Source organism: Bactrocera dorsalis, chromosome 1 (genome assembly GCF_023373825.1).
Source record: "Bactrocera dorsalis isolate Fly_Bdor chromosome 1, ASM2337382v1, whole genome shotgun sequence".
Classification (NCBI taxonomy): domain Eukaryota; kingdom Metazoa; phylum Arthropoda; class Insecta; order Diptera; family Tephritidae; genus Bactrocera; species Bactrocera dorsalis.
In genome coordinates this window covers 20195165-20222379 of record NC_064303.1, presented here as the reverse complement: position 1 = coordinate 20222379, position 27215 = coordinate 20195165, and the positions used below count along the sequence as shown (strand labels likewise).

At 37.2% G+C, this 27215-nt stretch overlaps 1 protein-coding gene across 6 annotated transcripts in view; it reads left to right on the top strand.

Moving 5' to 3' along the window:
• LOC105224055 (leupaxin) overlaps positions 1–21361 on the top strand; it is a 69443-nt gene extending 48082 nt beyond the window's left edge. For 5 of the 6 annotated variants that reach the window (XM_049449391.1, XM_049449385.1, XM_049449387.1 and 2 more), the window contains 3 exons: positions 13157–13570; positions 13640–13870; positions 20391–21361. In XM_049449391.1, the coding sequence (XP_049305348.1) occupies positions 13157–13570; positions 13640–13870; positions 20391–20657 (912 nt within the window). In that variant the 3' untranslated portion in view covers positions 20658–21361. Of the gene's footprint in view, positions 1–13156; positions 13571–13639; positions 13871–14062; positions 15145–20390 lie in introns of those variants that run through there. The other variant, XM_049449394.1, reaches the window with a different exon arrangement.
• Positions 21362–27215: the final 5854 nt, after the last annotated feature.

Below are 27215 nucleotides of genomic sequence, written 5' to 3'. Positions count from 1 at the left end.
CAACGAAGTGCGTGTTCTGGCGTTGTCTTGTTGGAACACTACACCCTTCCTGTTGGATAATTCTGGTCGGTCGCTTGCTTCAAGTGGTCTAGTTGTTCGAAGTAGATGGTAGAATTAAGCGTCTGGCCATATGGGAGCAGCTCATAGTGGATGATTCCCTTCCAATGCCATCAAACACACAGTAAAACCTTCCTGGCCGTCAATCCCGGCTTGGCCACTGTTTGGGACGATTCACCGGCCTTCGAACATGACCGTTTTCACTTGATATTGTCGTATGTGATCCATTTTTCGTCGCCAGTCAGCATCCGCTTCAAAAATGGGTCGAGTTCGTTCCGTTTTAGCAGCATAGCCCGGGCGTTTATTCGGTCCAGAAGGTTTTTTTGCGTCAAATCATGCGGCATCCAAACATCAAACTTTTCTGTATATCCAGCCTTCTGCAGATGGTTTAAAATGGTTTGCTGACTAACTTCTATCTTCTGAGCGATGTCACGATGCCGGTCTTACTCGATGTTTTTCATGATCGGTATTCGTCGTCACAGGTCTTCCGCCGGGTGACTTATCCATGGTGTCGTTTTCACCCGCTCTGAATCGTCGAAACCATTCCTCCGCAGTTCGAAGTGATAGAGTACCAACCCCCAAAACACCATTAGTTTCACGTAACGTTTCTCTAGTGGATTTGCCTTTAAAGAAGGAAAACATTAAAAAAGCGAGAATTTCGGCGTTAGTGAACTCCATGTTTACACGTAATATATAACTGTTGAACGCAATATCCAAACTAATCATGCATAGTGTCGTTTTGTAGATTATGTCAAGACCTTACAAATATGTATAGAATTACGAGGGCTGCTATATATATTTCTGGCCTAATAATGAAAATAGGAATATTTATCAACGAAAATGGTTTTATTGTTTTTCAAAATATTCTCCATCAAGATTTATACACTTTTGCATGCGCTCAAACCAATTTTCGAAGCACTTTTTCCACTCCGATTGAGACACCTCCAAAACATGGTTTTTGAATGCTTCAACAGCATCTTCTGGCGACGAAAATCGTTGACCACGCATTATTTTCTTGATGTGTGGGAATAAAAAGAAGTCATTGGGTGCCAAGTCAGCGCTGTACAGCGGATGACCCATCAATTCGACGTTTTGGCCGGTCAAAAAGGCGCTGGTTTGAGCCGATGTGTGAGAGCTCGCATTGTCATGGTGCACAATGATTCGTCTTCTCTTGTTCGTTTTTCGAATTTCTCCGAAGACTTCAAGCAAACAAATAGTGGTGTACCACTCAAAATTGACCGTCCTACGTTGCTCAAGCAGAACAGTCGCCACATGACCAGTTTTGCCGAAGAAACAGGCGACCATTTGCTTCGAAGTGCTTCTTCCACGAACAACTTTCGTTGGATTTGGCTCGTCTTGGAAGACCCACACGGTCGATTGCTGTTTTGTTTCGGGCTCATACGCATAGATCCATGATTCGTCACCTGTGACGATCTTATAAACGTCTTTTGAAGCACCGCGATCGTATTTTTTCAGCATTTCTTTACACCAATCCACACGAGCCTTTTTTTGAGCGATTGTCAAATTGTGCGGGATCCAACGAGAACAAACCTTTTTTACGGCCAGGTGTTCATGCAATATCGAATGTATGCTGGTGGGAGAAATGCATAGGCATGCCTCTATCTGAAGGTATGTTACATGACGGTCTTGCATTATCAGTTCACGTACGGCATCGATGTTTTCTGGCACAACGGCTGTTTTTGGACGACCTTCACGGAATTCGTCTTTGAGCGAGCGTCGGCCACGATTGAATTCGTTGTAACAGTTTTTCACAGTGCTATAGGATGGTGCTTCATAGCCATACAAAGATTTTAGTTCATCGATGCACTCTTGTCGTGATAATCCACGTCGAAAGTTGTGAAAAATGATCGCACGAAAATGTTCACGAGTTAATTCCATTTTTTGGCCGAGATGAATTTTTTAATTCCCTGTAAATAAAACAATTCACGATTAAATGACAAAACGTTCTGAGTGATGTTATGCTAAAAAATGTCAAACTTTCCAATGAAAATGTCAGATTGCACCTGGCAACACTTAGTGTTGCCTAGTCCAGAAATATATATAGCAGCCTATGTATTGGATGTTGATATCAAAGAATTGTTAACCCACAGTGAATATTTATACCTTGAACAAAGTATATTGAATTCGCCACGAAGTTTGTAATACCCAAAAGGAAACATCGGAGACTGTATAAAATATATGTATATAGTATGTAGTATGTATATAAAATCTGCGTGCAAGTTTAGTCGATTTAGTCATGGTCGTCTGTCTCTGGGCAAAAAATTGTAAAACTTTTTAATTTAAATTTCGTGGAAAAATCCATTCGTCGAAATATTTTTTTGTAGGATGGTATGACTGCCAGTGACATCTGTGCCAAATGTCACGTCAAACTAATCATTAGTGCTTAGTATACACTTATCTTTCTGAAATACAAAAAGTTCATTCTCAGATTTTTACGATGAGTGAAATTATTCAAGAAATTTTAAGTCCGGAATTCTGTTGCCGAAACGTTCAGAATGTTAGAAAAGGCCTTCGGTGATAATTGTTTGTCGCGAGCAAGTGATTGATACACATTATAGAAAGAGGATCGAAAGCGCGTGGACGACGGACCAGGATGGCCTTCAACAACAACTGATGATCAACAAGTCAATAAAATAAAAGAATTTGTGCTTGATAATCGACGATTAACAGTCAGAGATTTTACTGGCATCGTTGAAATATAGGAAGGATCATTATAAAACTATTTTCAAAGGTCATTTGGTCCTAAGAAAAGTGAAAGCAGGACTGGTTATAAAATCACTTAATTTTCTCGAAAAACAGCGTCGCGTTAACGTGAGGCTATGCCCGCCTACAAGGGTGTCATGAAATGTATTACTACTGGTGATGAGCCTTGGAATATGAATATCATGACAAAGGTGAGCTGAAGCAACGTCAAAGCAGGTCAAAAATCAAGTTAAGGTTTGACAGTTTTCTACGATATCGTGGTGTGTTGGACTCCGAATTCCTTCCGACAGGGCAAACTGTCAACAAGGAATACTAGTTGCATGTTATGTGTCGTTTGCTCGTAGTTATTCGTAAGAAGAGACCGGAATTATGAGGGCCTACAACTCTTGGTTTTTGCACCATGATAAGACACGGTCGCATACTGCATTGATTCATCGTGAGTTTTTCGCCACATTTTCAACTAATATCGTGCCGTCGTCTGATTTATCTCCGTGTGACCTCTGGTTATTCAATAACTTCAAACAACCGCTCCGGGAAACCGTTTTGAGTCAATTGAAGGCATTAAACGAGAATCGACGCGTGCATAGAAGGTCTAGAAATTGATTTTAACAACTGTTTCGAGGATTGGAAAAAACGTTTGCACAAGTGTATTGGGCCTAAGGTGGCTTACTTTGAGGGGACATCATAGATTTTAAAGAATAAATTAAGAATTTTAAAATTATGAACAAAGTCTTACCATTTTTGCTCGTGGTAGTATACTATGTTCTCCATTTCTTCAAAATATACTTATTTTTAGGTAATAAAAGCATGTAAGAACCATAGAAAAATTGCCACTTCAGTTTTGGTAACTGCTAAACACACATCCATTGTCACATCTCACACAAACTGCACATCAATGTCAAAGGATCAACCTTGAAAATATTCTACGAATAAAAATAAATATTATATCGTATGTTGTATACTTGATGTTCGCACAAAAACATACACATTTTAGTATGTATTTATGTGTAATAGTATTGTGTAGTCACGAGTAGTGGACATTAAATAATTTGACGAGTTATTTAAAATCGCTTAAAACGTTCAATGCCATGGATCGCACGGTTCATGAAAAATCATAAATAAGTATTACATATACATATATGAACATACATACATATATACACGCATAAAAAACAACCACACGTCTATATTAAATAATGAAAACTTACATTTGACGAGTTCTTTCTCTCAATGCTGTACGTGCGTGACTAGTAACTGGTGCGTCTGTGGGTTAAATCCCACACTTTCAGAATTTGTAGAAAATTACAGAAATGCGCATCCGTTGATTTGTAATGACAAGGCTTGTGATATGAGAAAAACTTTTTGAACGAATGCGGCTGAAAAGTTTTAGAGCCTTTGATTTGCACAAAGGCTTTAAAGACACACACTTCAAATATGGGCAGAAGCGCGGCCATTTATCAAAATTGGGGGTAATATTCATACTTATATTTATCTCTATTGTACGTACACATGTACAGTGGCGTATAAAAGTTTATATACTTGTACACTCAGGGTTTTCATAATTCTGAAACTTTTTAGAAGTGGTCTTTCTAAGAAAGCTATCTCATGAAGACGTCAGCTTGACTCTCATACTCGTAGAAGTGGACAAATAGTAAAAAGCCACTGCTCCAATATTAACCGATCACATAACAAATAGATAAAAAAGAGCATTCATTTATAAACAGTACAAACGACTTTCAACGATAACGGGTTTCATAGTAGAACACTACACTAGAAACCTCTTATTTGTGATAGAACGAAAATTTCGTTTTAATTCTCCAAAGAGCGTAAACAAAACAGTCTAGATTTTAGGAAAAAAGCTTTTTCAGATCAGGTGAAACTTAGCATTTTTGAGAGCGATGGAATAGAAAAAGTTGGAAGCAAAACTAAAGCTAAGCTTGCAGCGAAAAGTTTAGTACCAACCAAAGCATGATAGCAGCAGCGTAATTTCGTTCTGGATATTGTAGCAGGTTAAATTCCTACTTATCCAGAATAGACCCTGACATACCCAATGTATGTCCTCCATGCAAGTAGTCTCCGCATTACACTGACCATGTCTTGGCATGCCCCACAAACCTCACTCATCTAACACCTTCCTTCCTTTGGTTCGACCTCGTCGAAACAGCACGTTTCCTGGGCCTCGCGTTAGATGACGTCGACGACAACGCAAATTACCCTTACCATCCTAACGGGGATTAAATAACTGTTAAAACAATAACAACAGCAGCAGCCTGATATTTTGGAGAGCTGTTGTAGCCTCTGGAGTTGGAATTTAGTCTTTTTTGAGGTTACTTTAAGCTACTTTTACAAGATAAGGATCTAAAGAACAGGCTGCAAATTATTTAGGATTGACTGCTTTATTATGGTCTCAGACTATTTAACGTACCACCTAAAATTTCAAGTTTATTTTAATTTTTGGAGGGTGGAATTAGAAAAAACAAATTGTGTATGAGCTTGAAATAGCATTATCTCTTCAGAATTGATGTAAACGGGGGCCCAACTAAATCTTAAGATGGAATAAACCGTATAATTGTAAAATTTTTGGCACCAAAATACGAGGTTTGACAATTAAGTAATGATACTGATTTTATTGCCGCGCTTGTGGTAAACCTGTGACCTTGAAATTCCCTTTCTCTTTTTCCGGCATCCCTCCCCTCTCCAGATTGGGCGAAACAGCTTCGGAAACGTACGCTAAAACTGTAAGAGTGTATGGCGATAGTGTTCTTAGACCCGGAAACCAAACGCCATAGTTCACAATAGTTGTCTTCGCGCACCCGTCGCCCGAAAAAAGCTCGCATGAGCAAGTCGAAGGTGAAAACGATGATTATTGCCTTTTTTGATAGCCGTGGAATCGTCCACAAAGAATTCGTTCCACCGGGGAAAACTGTGAATCAAGTCTACTATTGCCAAGTACTCGAAAGATTGCGAAAACGAGTCAACAGGGTGCGCCCAGACATCGCTCATAACTGGATCCTTCATCACGACAACGCGCCGTGCCACACCGCCCTCAGCGTGTCCCAGTATTTGGCCTCTAAAGGGATCGCCGTGTTGCAACAGCCGCCTTATTCGCCCGACATGTCACCCTGTGACTTTTTTGTTTCCTAAAACAAAATCGGTGGTCAAAGGAACCCATTTTGAGTCGATTACGGACATCCAGGCGGCCGTGACGAGGGTACTCGCGGACATCCCAGTCGAAGCGTTCCAGAAATGTTACGAAGCATGGAAAACGCGCTGGAATCGCTGTATAGCTGCCCAAGGGGACTACTTTAAAGGGGATGGCAGAGTTGTAGAATAATTTTCAAATATACGGTTTTTATGGAATCAGTCTCATTACTTAATTGTCATACCTCGTACATACATACATATGTATGTTATGTTTGTTTTATATGTACATATACTATTGTCAACGAAATTTTTGAGTTTATATAGACTTTTAACTGCCACTGTATATTCATCTTTATATGTAAATATATATGACCTCCATGTAACGCGTCGCAATTCGGGCAGTCTTTGCTTGTACATATAAAGCTTTTTGCAAAATTTGTTGTTTCTTGTTTTTTGTTTTCTCCAACAAATTTAAACGTTCGGTTACGGCTTCCACATTGCTGAGGCTGTTATTGTTGTTGTTGTTGTTGGCACTACTAAACGTTTTGTCGTTCACATTTAACGCTCCAAGTTGTTTTTGAAAAATTTCTCCCGCCTTCTCCCGCCTTCTACCGCTCTTCACTCTCTACATTACAATGGCGTGGTGTGTGCTCCCTTTCCTTCCTGTTTAAATGAATTTTGCAGACGCCACCGTCGCTTATTAGCCTATGATGAAAATTCTGACAATAAATAATGCCAAAAATATAAACAAATTGCACACGGCCACCATCAACAGCCAGCCAACCAAACAACTGAGCACAACAAGCAGCAGCCGAAATCCACACACAGTTGTCCGCACGCGAATTACCCGTTACCGCAAACGTTGCTGCTACGACACAGCATTTAAATTTAGTTTCCTTGTGCTCTACGCCTTCCAATGGTCTATTTTCGTTTGCATGTGCCTTTTTTATTTATGTATGTACATATGTATGTAATGTATGTGTGTATGTATGTTATTATCGTACTTATCTAATTTCAATTCTCCTTCGAAAACAAAAAGTGCCAAAGTGCAAAAATAAAAGCAAAAAACAAAAAAAAAAACACGTCGCTGCTTTTCATTACCAACGATTTGAAGGCGTGTGGAAATGATTGGGCGGATATAGCGACAGGCAGTTTCTGCTTGCTGAAGGCCTCATTGCCAACACCGCCTTCACTGTTCACTGTTTCCTTTGCTTTTTGGCATGTAAGTGACTGGGGCACCGTCCGTCTCCGCCTACTGCCCATTGTCCTCTTTGCAATTAAACAAATAAAAGCTGCACCACCGCGCCGCACCGTGGTTGCTCCAAGAATCTCCTATTTTATATATCCCATATTTACATACATACATACATACATGTATATGAATGTATGCTTGTCCATATAACCGATCTGCAATCTGTTGGACTTCATTCCAATTCAAATGGCATTGTTTAGAAAAGTGAATCTCATTTTATTGTGAATATTTTCGGGTCGCTGCGTTTCGTTCAGCATTGCATTCAGCTCAGCGTACCTGCTTCCGCTCGACTCAACAAATTATCTACACATAACAAAAACAAAAAATTGAAATTGGCATTTCATTTTCATATGTACACACGGGCACACATGCTAGCGCATATATTTTTGGCGTAACGTGTGCCACCGATCAGCTAAGTAATAATGTTTTCTTCAGCTTTTTTTTTAGTTTTAGTCAAAGGAAAACAACAAAAGGCAATATAAATAATATTTGTGTGTATTTGGGCTGCTGAGATAATCTCATGATTTGCCAGTTTCACAAATGGAATTATGTACATACATATGTATGTATGTGTGAATAACACATACACATACACATAAATTTGCTTAGTATGTTTTCCTACTGAAGTAGTGTTTTCTTTAAAATTTCCAATGCGATACTCGTTTCCCAATTTCCCATATAGTATATGGTTGAATGCTTGAATAAACCCAAATCTCGTGATCTCAATTCTAAAGCCCAAAACAATAAAAAGACATTTATTTGATTTTAAATGCTTTTTGAAAGTATCGTAAGTTTCTCCTTATTTCCGAAGAACTCGGACAGCCAATTTTCACAAGTCTCTTTTGATTTCAACTTTCCACCAACAAGGGCGTTCGCCGTGGACAGGAACAGGTGGTAATCACTTGGCGCTATGTCCGGGCTATATGGTGGGTGCAATAAAACCTCCCAACCGAGTTTCCGTCGCTTCTGACGAGTCATCAACGGAGTGTGTGGTCGTGGCTGGTGGAACACTACACCCCTCCTGTTGGCCAGTTCTGAACGTTTCTGGTCGATCGCTTGCTTCAAGCGATCCAGTTGTTCGCAGTAGATGGTAGAATTAAGCGTCTGGCCAAATGGGAGCAGCTCATAGTGGATGATTTCCTTCGAATCCCCCCAAACAAGACAGAAAAATCTTCCTGGCCATCAATCCCGGCTTGGCCACTGTTTGGGACGATTCAACGGCCTTCGATCACGACCGTTTTTACTTGATATTGTCGTATGTGATCCATTTTTCGTCGCCAGTCACCATCCGACTCAAAAATGGGTCGAGTTCGTTTCGTTTCGGCAGCATATCGCAGACGTTGATTCGGTCCAGAAGGAGATTTATTGAGATATCGAGCTAATATAAGAAATTTAAATGCGTATTATTTTAAGTACTCGTACGACATTATTTTTCGTCTTCCTACGAGAGTACCTGCGAATCTTTCACATGATGTGAAAATATCCATACATATTTATTCAGACGATACTTGTTGTTATATTTTGTCTAACAGTGTTATTGGTTACTATTAGACTATTAGTGAAAGTGTTCTACATATCTTAATATGCTGACCGCTGTGGTCTCGAAACACGACCAGATTTCATATGCCAAGCAACAAAGTCACCCCCGTTAGTCACAGAAGAAGAGCTCCTGGCCATAGCAAAGAAAATAAAAAACAACAGAGCATCTGGATTAGATGGCATACCTAACAGAGCCCTGAAGGAAGCTATAAGCTCAAAACCTCAACTGTTTGCTAAAATGTACAACGCTTGTATAAAGGAAGAGGTGTTTCCCGACTCGTGGAAAGTACAACGTTTGGTTCTGCTCCCAAAACCAAAGAAACCACCTGAAGAACCTTCATCGTACCGACCTTTGTGTATGCTCGACACAATGGGTAAAGTGTACGAAAGTATAATACGAAACCGCTTGGAGTTAGTAATCCAGGAAGCCGGCGGACTATCAGAGAGACAATACGGCTTTATAAAAAAAGAGATCCACCATTGACGCTCTACGAGAAGTCGTCGATACTGCGAAATGTGCAGTAAGTGGGAAAAGATGGAAAGGTGGCACGAAAAAGTACTGCGCGCTGATCACCTTGGATGTCAAGAATGCGTTCAAAACGGCAAAATGGGCACACATAATCAACGCCCTGGAAAAAATTTGCGCTCCAGAATACCTCATAAATATTATAACAAGTTATTTTAAAAACAGAAGGCTGATTTATGATACGAACGAAGGAGCCAAGAAATACTCTATTTCGAGTGGAGTACCCCAAGGGTCAGTGTTAGGCCCGCTGTTATGGAACCTCATGTATGACGGGGTGCTAAGAAGGCAGCAACCAAAAGATATGAAACTAATACCATATGCGGACGATCTCATGGTGGTAGCAGTGGCAAAACAATTAGTCGGCCTAAGAAGCAAATGCAATGGGTGCGTAAATGATCTACGGCACTGGTTCTCTTCTGTAAACCTGGAACTGGCGGAGCAAAAAACTGAAGTTTTACTTATAAGCACCAGGAAGGTAGAAGAACAAATAGAGCTCACCATAGGGGAGTGCAAGATTACTTCGCATCCGCAGCTGAAGTATCTGGGGGTAATATTGGATTCTAAATTAAAATTCAAAGAACATAGGGTATTCCTCCAATAAAGCAAACAAAATTTACAATGCACTATCGAGAATGATGACCAACACAGGCTGTGTGCGTTCCAGCCGGCGATTCTTGATAGCGAAAGCAATGGGTTCCATAATACTGTACGCAGCACCAGTATGGATGCAGGCAATGAATATAAAAGCGTATGCTAAACAAATAATTGCAGTGCATAGGCTTTCTGCAATTCGAGTAATAAGTGCTTTCGAGCGTTTATATCATCTATCAGCGCCTAAAACAGTATCGGCAAAGACCGAGGAGAGGAACAAGAGCATTAAAATGTGGCAGGAGCAGTGGAATTCCTCATCCAAAGGGCGCTGGACCCACCGACTTATACCGGACATCCACTCGTGGATAGATAGACGACATGGGGACCAAGACTTTTATCTGACCCAAATACTTAGTGGACATGGGTGCTTTAGAAGCTACCTCTTCAGATTCCACAATGACATTAGTCCGAACTGTTCGACGTGTACAGAGCATATAGAAGACTCTGAACATGTATTATTTTATTGTCCTAGATTTTCTAATACAAGCGAAGAACTAAAAACCACACTCGGTGGTAGTGTTATTGTCGATAATTTAACGACACTCATGTGTCAGTCGACTGATAAATGGATATCAGCGAAGTGTCAGCATCCATAATGACAAATCTGAGACTTTTTGAACAAATTAGGCGTCCGTCAGTCCGATAGATGAGACTTAAATGTCCTGTCCCTCCCACGAAGTAATACTTAATCGGTGATCCCGTGGGAGATTCTTGAGTTGGGAGTAGGTTAGGTTTAGCGGATTAAAGTTCCGCTTTCCCGGCTCCGGCTTTCGATGCTTCCCCCCAACTATAGAAAAAAAACTGCTGTTGTTCAGATGGAAAAATTACTCAAGATCATTCAAGTCACTCAGCTTTACTTTTTCTAGGGAAGTATGATTATTGCACAAATTAGGCATACAGATTTTACAATGTATAAAGAAAGTATATGCCACCTTTCCAGTTACCTTATAGGGTTTATTGAATTTTAAGAAATGCTATTGATTTCTCCTTTGTCTTCTTTTTAAATGAATTTCGTTAAAAGCTTGTTAAAATTGTTCTAGTACTCGAAAGAGATTTTCTCATTTGACTTTATATAATATATATTGTATATACTATATATATATATATAGTACATATTAATTTTTGTTTCACGTCGCTCAAGATCTTGCATAAAGCAATAATTAAGCTGCTTAATATCTCTCTCAGCTCTCTACATACATATATGATTCATTCATTGAACAATTTCTAGGCAAAATCACCTGTCGATTTGTGAAATATAGGTGTATATACTGTATTATGTAAACAAATGGTATATAAAGATGCATCCATATAGAAAAATTGTACCGCTTTTGAAATTATTGCCGCTCACACTCATTTTAGTTCAATTTGATTTTATTTCCATAAAGTCAAGTTATAAAGTTGTCTTCTGCGTGCTTTGCCACTAGACATCTGACACACTTCCGCTAATGGCTTTGTTGACATTGCCTGATTTATTACACGCATCTGTCAGCTAACCAATTGTTTAGCTTAAATGGCATATACACTATGCTTGATTGATACCTATGAGGTTGTTTTTTTATTGGTACAACACTATATTTTAGTCCCTTGTAGTTTAAAAATTTGTGAACTTTTTTGAAGTTTTTGGGAAGATTTTTTATTAGTTGAACACTAGTGGTGTGCTTACATGAAAACAGTCCTACAAGTTTTTGGGTCATACAGGTTTATTGGAGACAGAGACTTGAACTGATTAACGAATTTAAGAATTATATTAAAGAAAATATTACTTAATAGTACTTAGACGATATGAGCTAGCACAACATAGTCGCCACATTGATATTTGTAGTTTAATGATCACTTTGTCCAGAGATATGAACCACCTAGAAACCTAAACAAGTTGAGTCCAAACGCTGATTATTGTTCTAACAGATGATAATAATCATTACCCAACTAATTTTAAGGAATGTTTTGGACTTATCCGATGTTAAAACGCGTAATCTAAATTTGTGTTCGGGTGTCCTGCCAAGGATGTAGGCATATAAGCAGTTATACCATATGAGTGGCAATTTTAAATTAGTACCCATTCATAACGAGCTTTTGGTATATGGAGCTGAAAGTTTACTGACTTCAGAAGTTCGTGTGGCCGAGTTCTAGCATCTAAAATTGTATACGCTTAGCTGATTAGACAGAACTCGGATTTTTCTCTGCTAGAATTTTCAGTTTCAGCTAAGAACACAGCAACTTTCCCACACCGTCGAAAGAGGGTAGACGGGATATATAATAACGAAAGAGCCGGGATTTAAATGCACCTAGCAGTACTGTCCAAACCAATTGAAAACGTCTTATGCCGTTATGGCAACAAGAAAGTCACAACTGTCTTCCAAGCTAATTTATTGCACTTCTCTATACTTCCGACTATAATCGGCTACGGTTTTAGGTCCCAAACTGTTCTACATAAATACGAACCGCTTATGGAAACAAAACTTAAATGGTGCACAAAATTAATTTTATTTTTAAACAAACACGCAAAAGTCGTACGTGCAATTTGTAACTTAGCAATGACTCTGCTAGACTATGCCGTCGTCCCCGATGTTCAGCTATAAAGAGTATTATCGGGAATGACAATTCGCATATGACTTTTGGGCAAAATATCAATACGCACACATTATAATTGATTGTGTGTTGACTGTTTCGAGCAGAACTTGGGGGGGAATGCGGCAAATGGGAATACCCCGTTGGGTGTAAAGACGCGGCCGAGGAAAAACCAAAATCAGTTTCGCTTATTTAAGGGAAGCCGCCACACATTTTCATACATATGTACATACACATATATGCATGCAAATAAATGTGGTGCGCTGTCGACGTTTGACCGGCATATACTTCATATAGATATTTTTTTGGCAATACTAAAGCTTCCCAGTTGTAAAGCTACTACTTGCGTCGGCGCATTGGCCAGTCCGTAACACGGTCATTGTCTTTTTTGCTCTTTACTTATTTGCTGCCTCTTATATTTTTCAATATATTTTGTTGTTGTACTCGACACGATAACCGATTGCTAAGTTTTTGAGTTCGGCGCGCATAAAAGTATTTTCAGTTGGAAAATTTTCACCAGACGCTTTAGATCGCACACGAGAACGTAAGGCAACGCAGCTAAGAACTCAATAAAAAAAATTTAAATATATACATACATACATATGTATGTAGTTAGGATAAAATTTTTCAGTCCTTCATAAGTGATCCAAGGATTTAATAAAGGATTTCAATTTTTATTGCATTACTCTTTGCAGGTTAATAACGGTTCGAACCATCACCACCAAACAGTTACCGATTACGCTAAGCCGAATAAGGGCGTATCACATTTAACGCAAACTATCACCGAGACCACCACTTCTACCGTTGTAGAAGATAACGAACCAGATCAGTTGGATTCTATGCTTGGTAGTTTACAAGCCAATATGAGTCGTCAAGGAGTCAATACCGTGCAAAAGGGCTGCTGCAATGCTTGCGAAAAGCCAATTGTCGGACAAGTGATCACAGCCTTGGGCAAGACCTGGCATCCGGAGCACTTCACATGCAATCACTGCAACCAGGAGTTGGGCACACGCAATTTCTTCGAACGCGATGGCTTCCCATACTGTGAGCCGGACTATCACAACCTGTTCAGTCCACGTTGCGCTTACTGCAATGGCGCTATTTTAGATGTACGCACTTATGGCAAATATTTATTTAGCTTATGAATTGGCATTATGAATGAACATTTTCGTTTGCAGAAATGCGTAACAGCTTTGGATAAGACATGGCACACGGAGCACTTCTTTTGCGCACAGTGCGGACAGCAATTCGGCGAGGACGGTTTTCATGAACGCGATGGCAAACCCTATTGCCGCAATGATTACTTCGAAATGTTCGCGCCCAAGTGCAATGGTTGCAATCGTGCTATTATGGAAAACTACATCTCGGCGCTGAACTCGCAATGGCATCCTGACTGCTTCGTCTGCCGGGTAAGTGTGTTTTAAATATGCGCCAGCTCTGTAGCTTACGTGATGCGGTAAATCCAAAATTTGCAGTCTAATTGCGAAACTGTGATTTTGTTTTTGTACAATAATTGCTTGCACATGTATTGTATGCTGTTTAAAGAAACCGTTGTAAATTTATGTGTGTTTCTCAATTATTTGTAATTTTCACCTTTCCAGGATTGCAAGAAAGCGGTGAGAGGAAAATCATTCTACGCCATGGAAGGCAAACCCGTCTGTCCAACATGCGTGGGTGTTGATGAGGAAGAATAAACCGAGATACAATTTGATTTTATGGAGAATTGAAATTCTCCAAATTTGTAGAAACGCGTTTTCGTAAAGTTTTTTTTTGCTTTTTGTTTTTTTTTTGTTGTTAATTTCAAAACGTTTCATTAATTTTGAGTCTATTTGATACTTTGCAAAAACAAAAATGAATCAGCTACATATAAAGCTGTGCGATAATATACATATGTACATACTTTAGCATGTATGCATGTTTATTATATTTAGTCAGTGCGTGGCGGGTGCAAAAGTTGAAAACAAAAACAAAAACAGCAGCAGCCAGCGTGCGTTTCGGTCGAACGTTTTGAGATATACGGGAAAATAGAGTTTCTATTTTTGCTGATATTTTACGCAAGTACAGCAATGCGGTTGAACACGCACACTTACACACACACATATATATATATATAACATATATATATTCACAAACACCTATACACAAACCGAAATTACACAAACACACGAAAACATCCACAACCACACACACGCACACACCAACACACAACCGTTTAGTGTTCCATTGCAAAGTATTGCACAAAAAAACAACAACTAATTGTATTTCGTTTGATTCTTCCTCATCATAAAAGTATACGATCGTCACCGCCCATGCTGCTACAATAAGTTAAAATATATTCCTGATCTTGCTGTTGAAACCCCGTGCTACCCGCAGGCATGGCAGCGCGTACGCATGAACTCCTTAACCATTTGGTACATACGTGCACCAAATGGCAGAGTGCTTGTGTCCCTGCTCATGTCACATGGCCTTATGTTGTCCCTGAACTTTTTGAAATTTCTGCATAGTTAACAGCTGTGCCACCGTGCCTCAAGAATATTTTAAAATAATTTATAAATACACACACTTATTTGTACTAGTTAAACTAACTGAATTAGTAACGAATGGAAATTCGTTGAGCATAGAAGCAGTGAAAGTATAATAACTAACAAATCGAAACAACTATAAATTAGGTTAAGTTTAGGTATTTTTAAATACAAGGCAATATTATTGTAATTTGTTTATTTGTAAATAAAAATAAAATATAAATAATATACAAAAAAAAAAAAAAAAAATAATAACAAAAAACACAAATACAAAAATACACATATCAAAGTCGTCAGTTTCTATCTGGCATGTGTCGTGCACTCACGATTACCATGCCGGTAGAGAGTTGCGATTGGGACCGAGACCTTGCGCTCGTCACGGTCGCCATGAGGCCGAATTTGACGATTGCAAGGTGGTCGCTTTCCATACTTTCGTTCATTCGTAGTAGGCCTACGACCTCGAAGATCAAACTTTGGAGGGCTCTTCGTATGTGACCTTCAAACATATGTGGTTATGTATGTGCAGATTTTTATACACAAGTATATATTTACATATACACATGTATGTATATACGAAGATATGTATTACATATACACATGTATATACAAGCATATGTATGTGCTTAGTTCTATACATATACTTACATACATATGTATATATGTTTATCGATTACGCTTACACATACGCTCACACTTTTTATACATACTTATATACATATACATTTCTATACTTGATTATTAAGAAAAATTACCGCGAATTTGTTTTATTTATAATATTCTTTTCAATAACACCCACATTAATTTATTTTCCATTTGTTTGTATTTAAACAAATTATAAACATTGCCTTGTATATATTATACATTCTTTAATATATTATAGGAAAAAAATATTTCTTATGAATACATCATAATTTAAGGTAGTTCCATATACTTATGTCAATTTTTTTAATTTTTTTTTGTAAAGTTAAAAACTATATACAAATATTTTTTTCAAAATAATCAATAATTTTTAATTAAAAATTAAAAAAAAAATTTGGAAAGAAAAAAACTATTTTTTTTACAAATTCATTAACAATTGTTTGTAAAGAAAAAAATATTTTTTTTTATTAATCTAACTAACAATAGTTTATTTTTGTTTCTAAATCTGTTAGTTTTTTTATATTATATTTAAAAATATTTATTATAAATTAAAAAAATAGTTCTAAAGTTAGTTTTTTTTTTTAATTTGCATAATATAATTATATTTAAAAATATTTATTATAAGTTAAAAAAATAGTTCTAAAACTTTATCAATTTCCATTTAATATATAATTAAACAAAATATTTAATCGTCACAAATACAAATATTTTTTTCAATCAATAATTTTTTATTAAAAATTAAAAAAAATTGTTTGTAAAGAAAAAACTATTTTTTTACAAATTCACTAACAATTGTTTGTAAAGAAAAAAAATATTTTTTTTTATTAATCTACTAACAACAGTTTATTTTTCTTTCTAAAATTTTAGTTTTTTTTTTAATTTACGTAACATAATTATATTTTAAAATATTTATTATAAATTAAAAAAATAATTCTAAAGTTAGTTTTTTTTTAACTTGCATAACATAATATTTAAAAATATTTTTTATAAGTTAAAAAAATAATTCTTAAACTTAATCAATTTCCAATTTAACAAATAATTAAACAAAATATTATATCGTCACCTAAAATGCAAAATAACTTAACATCACTTGTCATAAGTTTACAAATTACGATATAATTACGATATTACGATATAAGAGAAACTACACATATGGAAACAAAATGTCTGTTTTGATTATAAAATGGTTATTGGTGAATCGTAAGCAATAACAGGCTCAATTTTGATTTTTTTGTTGATACGTTTTATTTATTTATTTTTTTTGTTTTGTTTTTAACTTACGTTGTTTGTCATTTTAATTGACGATTTATAAAAGAACGCTTCTATAGTTACTTTGCTGTTGCAAAGATAATCATTCGCCAAATCGTTTTAATAAATTCACTTAAGCATTCTTCCAGCTACTCCTAATCGGGACCTTGATTACCAGTTAAAGAACACTATTGAGACAGTTTAAACTTTACTGCATTTAAATGTTGCAGATCAAAATGGCTCACCCTACCTTCCACATATCAAATATACATACACATTTTTCCAAATGTCTCGTTCATATGTATATTCATATATACATACATACATATGCATGTATGTAGTCTTTTATGTAAATCACGTCAGTTGCTCTTGAACGTAATTCGTGTATGTCTTTGAATATTTTACATTGTAGTATCTTCAACGACTGCAGCTGTTCAACGCATTTGCCGCTCGATCATATTTATGTCTTGCCAGTGCTCTTTGCTAATATGTTTTAAATTTCGCTTTCAAAGTTAGATGCATTTTGTTTTTCTGCCTATCAGATCCTAGTTCATCTGACAGGTTGCCAGCAATCAGAAGTTGTTTTTATTTTTTTTTTTAAATTTTTTATTTTATTTTATTTTTTTTTTTAATTTTTAAAAAAATTTTTTTTTTTAATTTAAAGCGAATTATGTAACACAAATATTAAAAATCCTTGTTTGACTATTCTTTTCAGAATGGCCTCTGAGTTTGTAATACTCAGAAGAAAATATCGAAAACCCTACAAAATTAAATATTATAATATCAGTCTGAGTAACTGAATCCATTTAGCCATGTCCGTCCATCTTTGACCGTTTGCGAATTTAGTTTGTACTTTGTTAGACAGTGCGTATACGTGACCTCTACTAGTTTTGGCAAATCCTCTATGAAGATGTAGACGAAAAGAAATCAAACCCGAATTAATCATAATGCTATCATTTCCAAACTAAGATAATTCGCTTTTTTGGAGATTAAAATATTATTATATTAATATTATTAATAATCGTTCTACTACCTACTAATGTATTAATATATATAATAAGCTCGTGCTATTTAAGTGGGAGTAGGTATAATTTATACAAAGCCTATTTTAATGTTCCTTTTTATTTATTAAGTTAAAATTTATTTTTAAAACATCAGTGGTACATTTCATGATGACATTTGACGAATATGTTGTTAAATTTTCTTGCCGAAATATCAGATTGTCAAATATCTCCCTTCTGCCTTTTTGCTCCTTATTCAATGCTTTATAAAAAGTGTTACAGTGTTCGGATTTTGTTCAAATATGCGCCGTTTCATTCGATATTCTATTTCCATCTAGACGGAAACTTCATAATACCCCTCTCATAGAAACCCCCCTCCCTATTTGCGAAGAACTCGGACAGCCACTTTCCACAAGCCTCTTTTGAGTTCAAACTTTACACCAACAAAAGCGTTCACCATGGACAGGAACAGGTAGTAATCACTTGGCGCTATGCTCGTGCTATATGGTGGATGCGATAAAACCTCCCATCCGAGCTCCAATAGCTTCTGACAAGTCATCAACGAAGTGTGTGGTCTGGCGTTGTCCTGATGGAACACAACACCCTTCCTGTTGACCAATTCTGGACGCTTCTGGTCGATCGCTTACTTCAAGCGGTCCAGTTGTTGTTGTAGATGGTAGAATTAAGCGTCTGGCCATATGGGAGCAGCTGATAGTGGATGATTCCCTTCAAATCACACCAAACACACAGCAAAACCTTCTTGGTCGTCAATTCCGGCTTGGCCACTGTTTGGGATGATTCACCGACCTTCGACCATGACCGTGTTCGCTTGATATTGTTGTATGTGATCCATTTTTCGTCGATACCTCCGCAGTCGGAAGTGATATAGTATCATTCCGCAAAACACCATTAATCTCACGGAACGTTTCTCTAACGGGTTTGCCTTTAACGAAGGAAAACTTAAAAATAGCGCGAATCGATATTAGTGAAGTCCATGTTTACACGTCCATAACTGTTGAACGCAATGTCCAAACTTATCATGCAAAATGTCGTTTTGTAGGTTATGTCAAGACCTTTCAAAGATGTATAGTATTGGCAGATACGAGCTCTGAGCGCTTTATACATAGCCGCGAAGTTCAAAGACAAAAAGGCGGAAGGGAGATATTTGACAAATTTTTTGAAACAAGTAACTATGTGTTTAGTTTGCATGGAAGCTATATGCTGTAGTTAACCGATCTGAACAATTTCTTCGGAGATTAAATTGTTGCTTTAAAAAATAATCTATACCAAATTTCGTAAAGATACCACGTCAAATGCAAAAGTTTTCCATACCAGCGCTTGATTTCGATCGTTCAGTTTGTATGGCAGCTATATGTTATAGTAGTCCGATATCGGCAGTTCCGACAAATGGGCAGCTTCTTGAAGAGAAAATGTGTTTGCAAAATTTCAAAACGATATCTTAAAAACTGACGGACTAGTTCGTATATATACAGCGCATTTGCTGCCCATCATTACTCCGCAGCGCAATTATCAATTTATGTACATATGTATTTATGTTCGTATTTCCTTATAAGCATTGTTCTAATTGTGTTTCAATCTTTTGAGTACACCAAATATTTCTTCATGTCTTGATGGCAAATTATAATGCCACTTTATTTGTTGGCGACAAATTTTTACTTCTCGCAGCACACACACGCACACACAGTGTTGCTGGCATTGTCAAAGTGCCAAAGCGCATAACAGTTGTAAACGATCTAATGGCTTTGCATGAATGCAATTCTTCAATTCATAATTCATTTTCGTTGCTATTCGAATGTCGTTGTGCTTGTGTGGTATGCTTTCGCATGCTTAAATGCAAAATAGAATTTCACTCGCTTAATGAAAATTAATTTATTACATTGCTGAGAACGCAATGCATTTGAATATGGCGTAATTCTTTGTGGTCGTCGTTTATTCAGCGTATTGAAAGCATTTTCGGCATAAAAGCAGCGCTGTGAAGAGCGTGTAGTATACATTGTATATTGTTTATAGAATGAAATCGGGTTTTCTTTTTCGTTCTCGTTGAGTTAATTGATTTCATATTAATTTTCATCACAAGTATAAAACGTTTTGAAATTATTATTTTTATTATTATTATTATTATTTTTATTACAATTATTATTATTATTATTATTAATTTAAAACGATTCACTATGACCTCAATTAATTTTCTTATAACGAGATCATACAGTTCTAGAATCTTTATCAATTGATTTTTATTTGTTAGGGTCTGTTTAGCAACATCGCACTTATGTACACATTAGTGTGCCCATTGTGATAAACGACTTGAAAATATACGAAAGTGAGAATGATATTTATTAACTTAATCCTTTAAAAATATCCATTTATTTCAATCTCGATTTTTAAATACTCGGTTTTGCTACAGCTGAACTGGTTTATCGCATCCTTCTTACTTCACAGTTATAATAATAAAAAAAAATCTTATTTTCCCAGCTAATTATACACTTATTTATTTGCAGGACTGTCGGCGACCCTTCCAAGGTGGCTCTTTCTTCGATCACGAAGGTCTACCCTATTGTGAGACACATTACCATGCAAAACGCGGCTCCCTTTGCGCCGGCTGCTCTAAACCCATCACAGGTCGCTGCATTACTGCCATGTTCAAGAAGTTCCATCCGGAACATTTTGTGTGCGCCTTCTGCTTGAAGCAGCTCAATAAAGGCACATTCAAGGAACAAAACGACAAGCCATATTGCCACGAATGCTTTGAAAAGGTTTTCGGTTAAATAGTTTAACTAAAATCATCGCCCAATAGTAGTCAAGACTATCACAACAGTCGCATATACTGTACATGCATACTAAATATTATACATAAAGATTATGTATGCGCCGCCTATGTTGTTAGTGTTAGACGTTGGAAAAACGCGTGTTTATTTTTTATTTGAAAGATAACTTTTTGTAATTTCAACTTTTTCGCTATTTCAAAATTGCATTTTTTTTGCCACGTAACTTGAAATGTAAAATAATTTTGCGCAAACATTCAAACTTTAGCATATAGTTTATAATATTTAATTAATTATATATTTTTTTATTAACCCCAAAGTGCTTAATGTAACCCATGCTTAAATGTTATGCCGACCAATCATTTTTATTTTTAGACAATTTTTTGTACCACCTTTTCTTCGTTCTTTATGTAAACGTAAAATTCGTAAGTTACAGTTAACATTTTTATAATTTACTGTTATTAGGTATACAAATTACATTTGTCTTATAAACGCTAAACTTTGTTGATAATATGTACTAAAAGTAATCGTTTATTATTCGAGTTTGCAATCGAAATAAAAGTGGTCTATATTCCAACTGTTGGAAGTTCCGAAAAATTGTAAGAGATTGTTACCGTATATAAAGAGTCATGAGCAATTATTAACGATTGAAATTTATTGGGGAAGCGAATAAATCGAATTGAATAAATTTATAACGAAACAAACTATTTAAAATGTGTTTATGTAATAGCTAACGGAAGACTGTTAAAGTGAACTGTTTCGACGGAAAAACAAAAAAAAAACGTTAACTTCGGGTACTCCGCTGCTAATAGGTTTCTTTTAGTAACTATGTGTTCAGTTTGTATGGCAGCTTTATGCTATAGTGAACCGATCTGAACAATTTCTTCGGCGGTTTGTATGACAGCTATATGCTAAAGTGAGCCGATCTGAACAATTTCTTCGGAGATTACATTGTTGTCTTAGAAAATAATTTGTACCAAATTTCGTGAATACATATCGTCAATTGAGGAAGTTTCCCATGTAAGCAATTGATTCCGATCATTCAGTTTGTATGGCAGCTATATGCTATAGTTATTCGATCTGAACAATTTCTTCGGAGATTACATTGTTGGCTTAGGAAATAATCTACTCCAAATTTCGTGAATATATAACGTCAATTGAAGAAGTTTCCCATACAAGCCCTAGATTGCGATCATTCAGTTTGTATGGCAGCTATATGCTATAGTAAGCCAATCTGAACAATTTTTTCGGAGATTACATTGTTGCCTTAGAAAATAATCTATACCAAATTTCGTGAATATATATCGTCAAATGCAAAAGTTTTCCATACCAGCACTAGATTCCGATCATTCAGTTTGTATGGCAGCTGTATGTTGTAATGGTCCGATATCGGCAGTGCCTACAAATGAACAGGTTCTTGAAGAGGAAATAATGTTTGCAAAATTTCAAAACGATATCTTAAAAACTGAGAGACTAGTTCGTATATATATCTGGGCTATCTTATATACTTTATAGGGTCTCCGACGCTTAATTTAACTTATGGGAATAACCACAATATCTGCAGAGATGAAGATCGCTAAAAACTTCTGAGCTAGACTGCTTGGATGTTAGTTCGATTTGACTGCAGACTGGAAGCATCTTGTGCATAAAGTCAAATATAACACCTAATGTGTAGTTAATGCTCCACACCAAGATAAGAAAAATAAAATTTTAGTTGTCAGAAGTTAAATTGAAACAAGTAAGAAAGGGCTGAAATACCATATGCTGTTTTTATTCATTCTCAGCACAAGGTGGGTAAGAGTGCAGCCCTGTTGTATTTCGGGCTCAATTAGCACTTTCTGTGCCATTTTGATACACTATTCGTAGACCTTCTGTATCTGCTATCACGTTCCACCTTCTCTTTGAAACCATTTTGAGGTTTCGATGGAGCTACTTACACATGTCTAATATGCTTTTAGTAGAAATCCATTCAAGGTTTGGTGCTTGATGGATTCCAAGTATTTTGTGTCGCATCTGTGATAGGGCTAGGCATTCACCGATAAAGTGGAAAATTGTTTCCTTGTTCCCTGCTATTCCGCAGCCTTGGCAGATGTTGTTGTAGGGCATACCCATTTTGGACGCATGTTCTCCAAATGACCAGTATCCTGCTATGGGAGCTGTTACTCTGTATATACTTTTCGAAGACCTATTTAATAGGTCGTTAGGTCTTTTCCTGTCATATGTTGGCCATAATTGTTTAGTTGCATCTAAACTAATGTTTTTCCATCTGTTATTTGCAACTTGTTGAAATTGTCTATTGATCTCTCTTTTGATCGATCCTAGCGGGCTTGGTATTAGCTCCGCTTCAGATTCCTTCCTTAAGGAAAGCACCTGCCTTTGCCAACTCGTCTGCTTTATCGTTGCCAAAAATTTTCCTGTGGCCGGGAACCCAGATCAAGTCTAGTTGGAGCTTGTCTTTTATTGCGCTTAGTACTTCCTTGCAGTTATGGACTATACTAGAATTTGTCATGGGCGAAGACAAGGCCAGAAGCGCCGCCTGGTTATCCGTAAATATTGCTGCTTTACGTATAGTCTCGTGGTTTTCCAATAGAACTTCGCAAGCTTTTTCTATGCCTAGTACTTCCGCTTGGAAGATGCTAGCCGAGTTCGACAGACGGATAGAGAGAGAAAAGTCTATATCAGCGGAAATTACCCCCGTGCCTACTCCGCAGTCTATTTTGGACCCGTCGGTATAGACTGAGATGGTATCTTCCTCCCTTATTGAGCCTCTTCTCCATTCTCGTCTAGAGGGTATCCTTACCTGGACGTGTCTATTGAAATCCAGCTTTGGGAGAATGTAGATTTATTAATGTTGAGCTTGTTTAGGATTCCGCTATGTCCATAGTTCTGCTGATTCCCACGGACTGACGGACAGACAGACAGTCACCCGAATTTCAACTCGGACTTGCAGTGATAAACGAAGTATTGCAAATACCTTTATGGAGGAAACCTTTCATACACATTTCTTAAGTCTAGCTAGTGAGACGTTCTAACATCCCAAGTAAGCTATTGATTCTAAGTATGTGGTCTTGGTAAACAAATGTAGGGCACCATTTCGATACCAAGTTCCATGTTTGGTTGACTTTCTACCGCACATACGTATCTTAATTAAAAAAAAACTTTTGTGAAATTAAGCGGAAATATTAAGATTTTGAGCATTATGTCATTTGTAGTAAAAATTACAGCTTATACCATACTTTATATAGGTCAGGTGATACATAGACCTACTGGTCCTTAGTAATGCTAGGTAGAGGTTCAGTTTAGTTTGAAGTGATACAGGATGCCAACGCTTTTTGCGAACTTTAGATATCTACATTTGATACTTCGTCTAGTCTCTTGAACTTCAAAGCTCCGGGATACTTAAGACGAGTGTTGGACACAGGCATAGGAGGTGTACCAGCATCTTTCTCACATCAACACTCTCTCTCTGCACTTTCTGCATGTATCGTCAACACTTATGACCATCTGGCTCGCATGTGATGCCAGTAGGCTGTGATTTCGACTCCCACTCCATTAGCCATTTCGAATACATCTGTATAGTTGGTGTTAGATCCGCTGGTGTGTCGCAGATTTGTGCACCATTCACCCTCTTTTAGTGTAACTTAGAACCTTCTCTCCCAAATAAAGCGTGTGAATATGTGGTCTAATTTGTCCACCATTCTCCGGCATTGTAGAGAATTCACCTAATACAGCCAATCTTGAAACTGATTTTGCCGCAGAGCCTATCGATCAGTGAGTTGAATAATCTTCATAGTGCCGCCGTTGAAATGGTTCTTAGCGCTGCTGTTATGCAAAGAACAGCGTCTCGCTGGATATATCATAAAATAGAATAAAGAAACTGAATCCATGACCGGTGTTCGACCTTAGTACGATACAAAACATGTTTATAATTAATCACTCCAGGACGGATTCTGTAAAAGTCGTCCAAAAGCAGTTGTTGTTCCATAAACTACTGGAGATGTGCACAACCTGGTATTGCAGGATCGTCATGTGAGCTTTCGTAAGACTTAGATAACCATAGGCATTTATGGGACTAACATACATTCAATATGTCATGAGCATTGCAAATGCGAAAGCAGTCCCCTGTATGGGTGTTTCAAGATGAGTCAAATCCAGCAAAAGTTGTTCGCGCAAGAAGAACTTCTAGAAAACCGGAACATGTCACAACCTACCACTATCAGTAGAACAACGTAGAAAGAATTTTTTTTATGCCGGTTGTTTTCAAGAAATCTGGAAAACAAACCACAGAATATGGCATTTTTAAACACCAAGAACAACGATTTGATGAGTGAAGTCCTGACTTGGCACCGGGTGACTTCTTTTTATTCCCGTACTTAAATAAACAAAGAAGTCAACGTTTTTCGACACTTGAAGAAGCGAGTGATGCGTTCGGAATATATGTTTTGAAGATACTTCAGTGTGAGCGGCAAAAGCGATGCCACAATTGGTTTAAACGCATACAAAAATGTATTGATCTTGAATGAGAAAATTTGGAAAACAATAAAGCGATATAAAAGGCAACCTACATATCGGCCCATCTGTAAAATATCTTAATGAAAAGCATATTTTTCTGCCTCTGTATACCTCATATAATAATTTTAAGCTTCTGGTCGACTTTATACCATATACATATATCGTACCAAATGTTATCCAAATGTAATATATCATAGCAAAATAGTTTAATGTCGAAAATGGATGAAATGTGCAATGAATCCGACCAGCTCCTCATACAATATACAATATACATATACAATGGTCCACAAATAATATTAGGAGTAACAAACAAACCTTTATGTTATAAGAAAATAATTCAAATTTCATTGTATAGCTATAGTTTCATTAACAGAGCATCACACTTCTTTGGAAATATAGTCTATCAGATTCTTGCAACGTTCAAATGATAATCCTTCCCACACCTCTTTCACTTCCAGCCACGAATCTCTCAAAATGGGTAGATTTCGTTTAGAAACAGTTTTTTCATATCTTCCCTGAGTTTTTTTTATGGTGTTGAGGTCAGGAAACTGAAGCATAACCTCAACTCCGTGACTGTAGACCATTTTATTGCATAATGTTAAGGGTAATTTTCTTGTTGGTATACGCATATACTCGTAAAAGTTAGATTCTAACACGAATATGGTAATGTTACCTCATCAATACCATGACGCCATCAATCAAGAGAATCAAGAAAAAATCTATCACTTCGAACTGCCGAGGAATGGTTTCTACAGTTCAGAGCGGATAAAAACGACACCATGGATAAGCCTGCCGGCGGAAGACCTGTGACGACCAATACCGATCAAATCACGGAAAACATCGAGTTAGACCGGCATGTGACAGCTCGTGACATTGCCCAGAAAATGGGTGTTAGTCACCAAACCATTTTAAACCATTTGCAGAAGGCTGGATACACAAAAAATCTTGATGTTTGGGTGCCGCATGATTTGCAGCAAAAAAAACCTTCTTGATCGAATCAACGCCTCAGATATGCTGCTGAAACGGAACGAACTCGACCCATTTTTGAAGCGGATGGTGACTGGCGACGAAAAATGGATCACATACGACAACATCAAGCGAAAACGGTCGTGGTCGGAGGCGGGTGAATCGTCCCAAACAGTAGCCAAGCCGGGATTGACGGCCAGGAAGGTTTTGCTGTGTGTTTGGTGGGATTGGAAGGGAATAATCCACTATGAGCTGCTCACATATGGCCAGACGCTTAATTCTACCATCTACTATGAACAACTGGACCGCTTGAAGCAGGCGATCAACCAGAAGCGTCCAAAATTGGCTAACAGGAAGGATATAGTGTGCCACCAGGACAACGCCAGACCACACACTTCGTTGATGACTCGTCAGAAGCTACGGGAGCACGGATGGGAGGTTTTATCGCATCCACCATATAGCCCAGACAGAGCGCCAAGTGATTACCACCTGTTCCTGTCCATGGCGAACGCACTTGTTGGTGTAAAGTTGAACTCAAAAGAGGTTTGCGAAATGTGGCTGTCCGAGAAATTCGCAAATAAGGAGGAGGGCTTCTATGAGAGGGGTATTATAAAGTTGCTATCTAAATGGAAACAGATTATCGAACGAAACGGCAAATATTTGAACTAAAATCGATCAATGTAACACGTTTTATAAAGCATTGAGTAGAGAGCAAAAAAGCGGAAGGGAGATAAATAAAGTACTTCCTAATCAATAGTGAGAATTTGTCTATAAATTGTCTATTCATAAAAACGAATAAAAACAATGAAATTCCTCATAACCGGACAGCCACCGTTGCTTTTTTTGCCCGGCTGTGAGAGTTGTTTTCAAATCGGGGCGCTGCAAACAATGTATTTTTAGAGTCACAATAATTAACTGAATGAAGTCGGAACTATTACTTTGGAGATTGTGTTATTGCCTTAAGGTAGTAGTCTGGTAACTTGGGTTCAAAAAATCGGAATTTTTTTTTAACTTAATTTGAAAGTACAATGTCTTGAAAATGTACTGTGAAAATTTCAGACAGAAATTCGAAATATTTCGGGA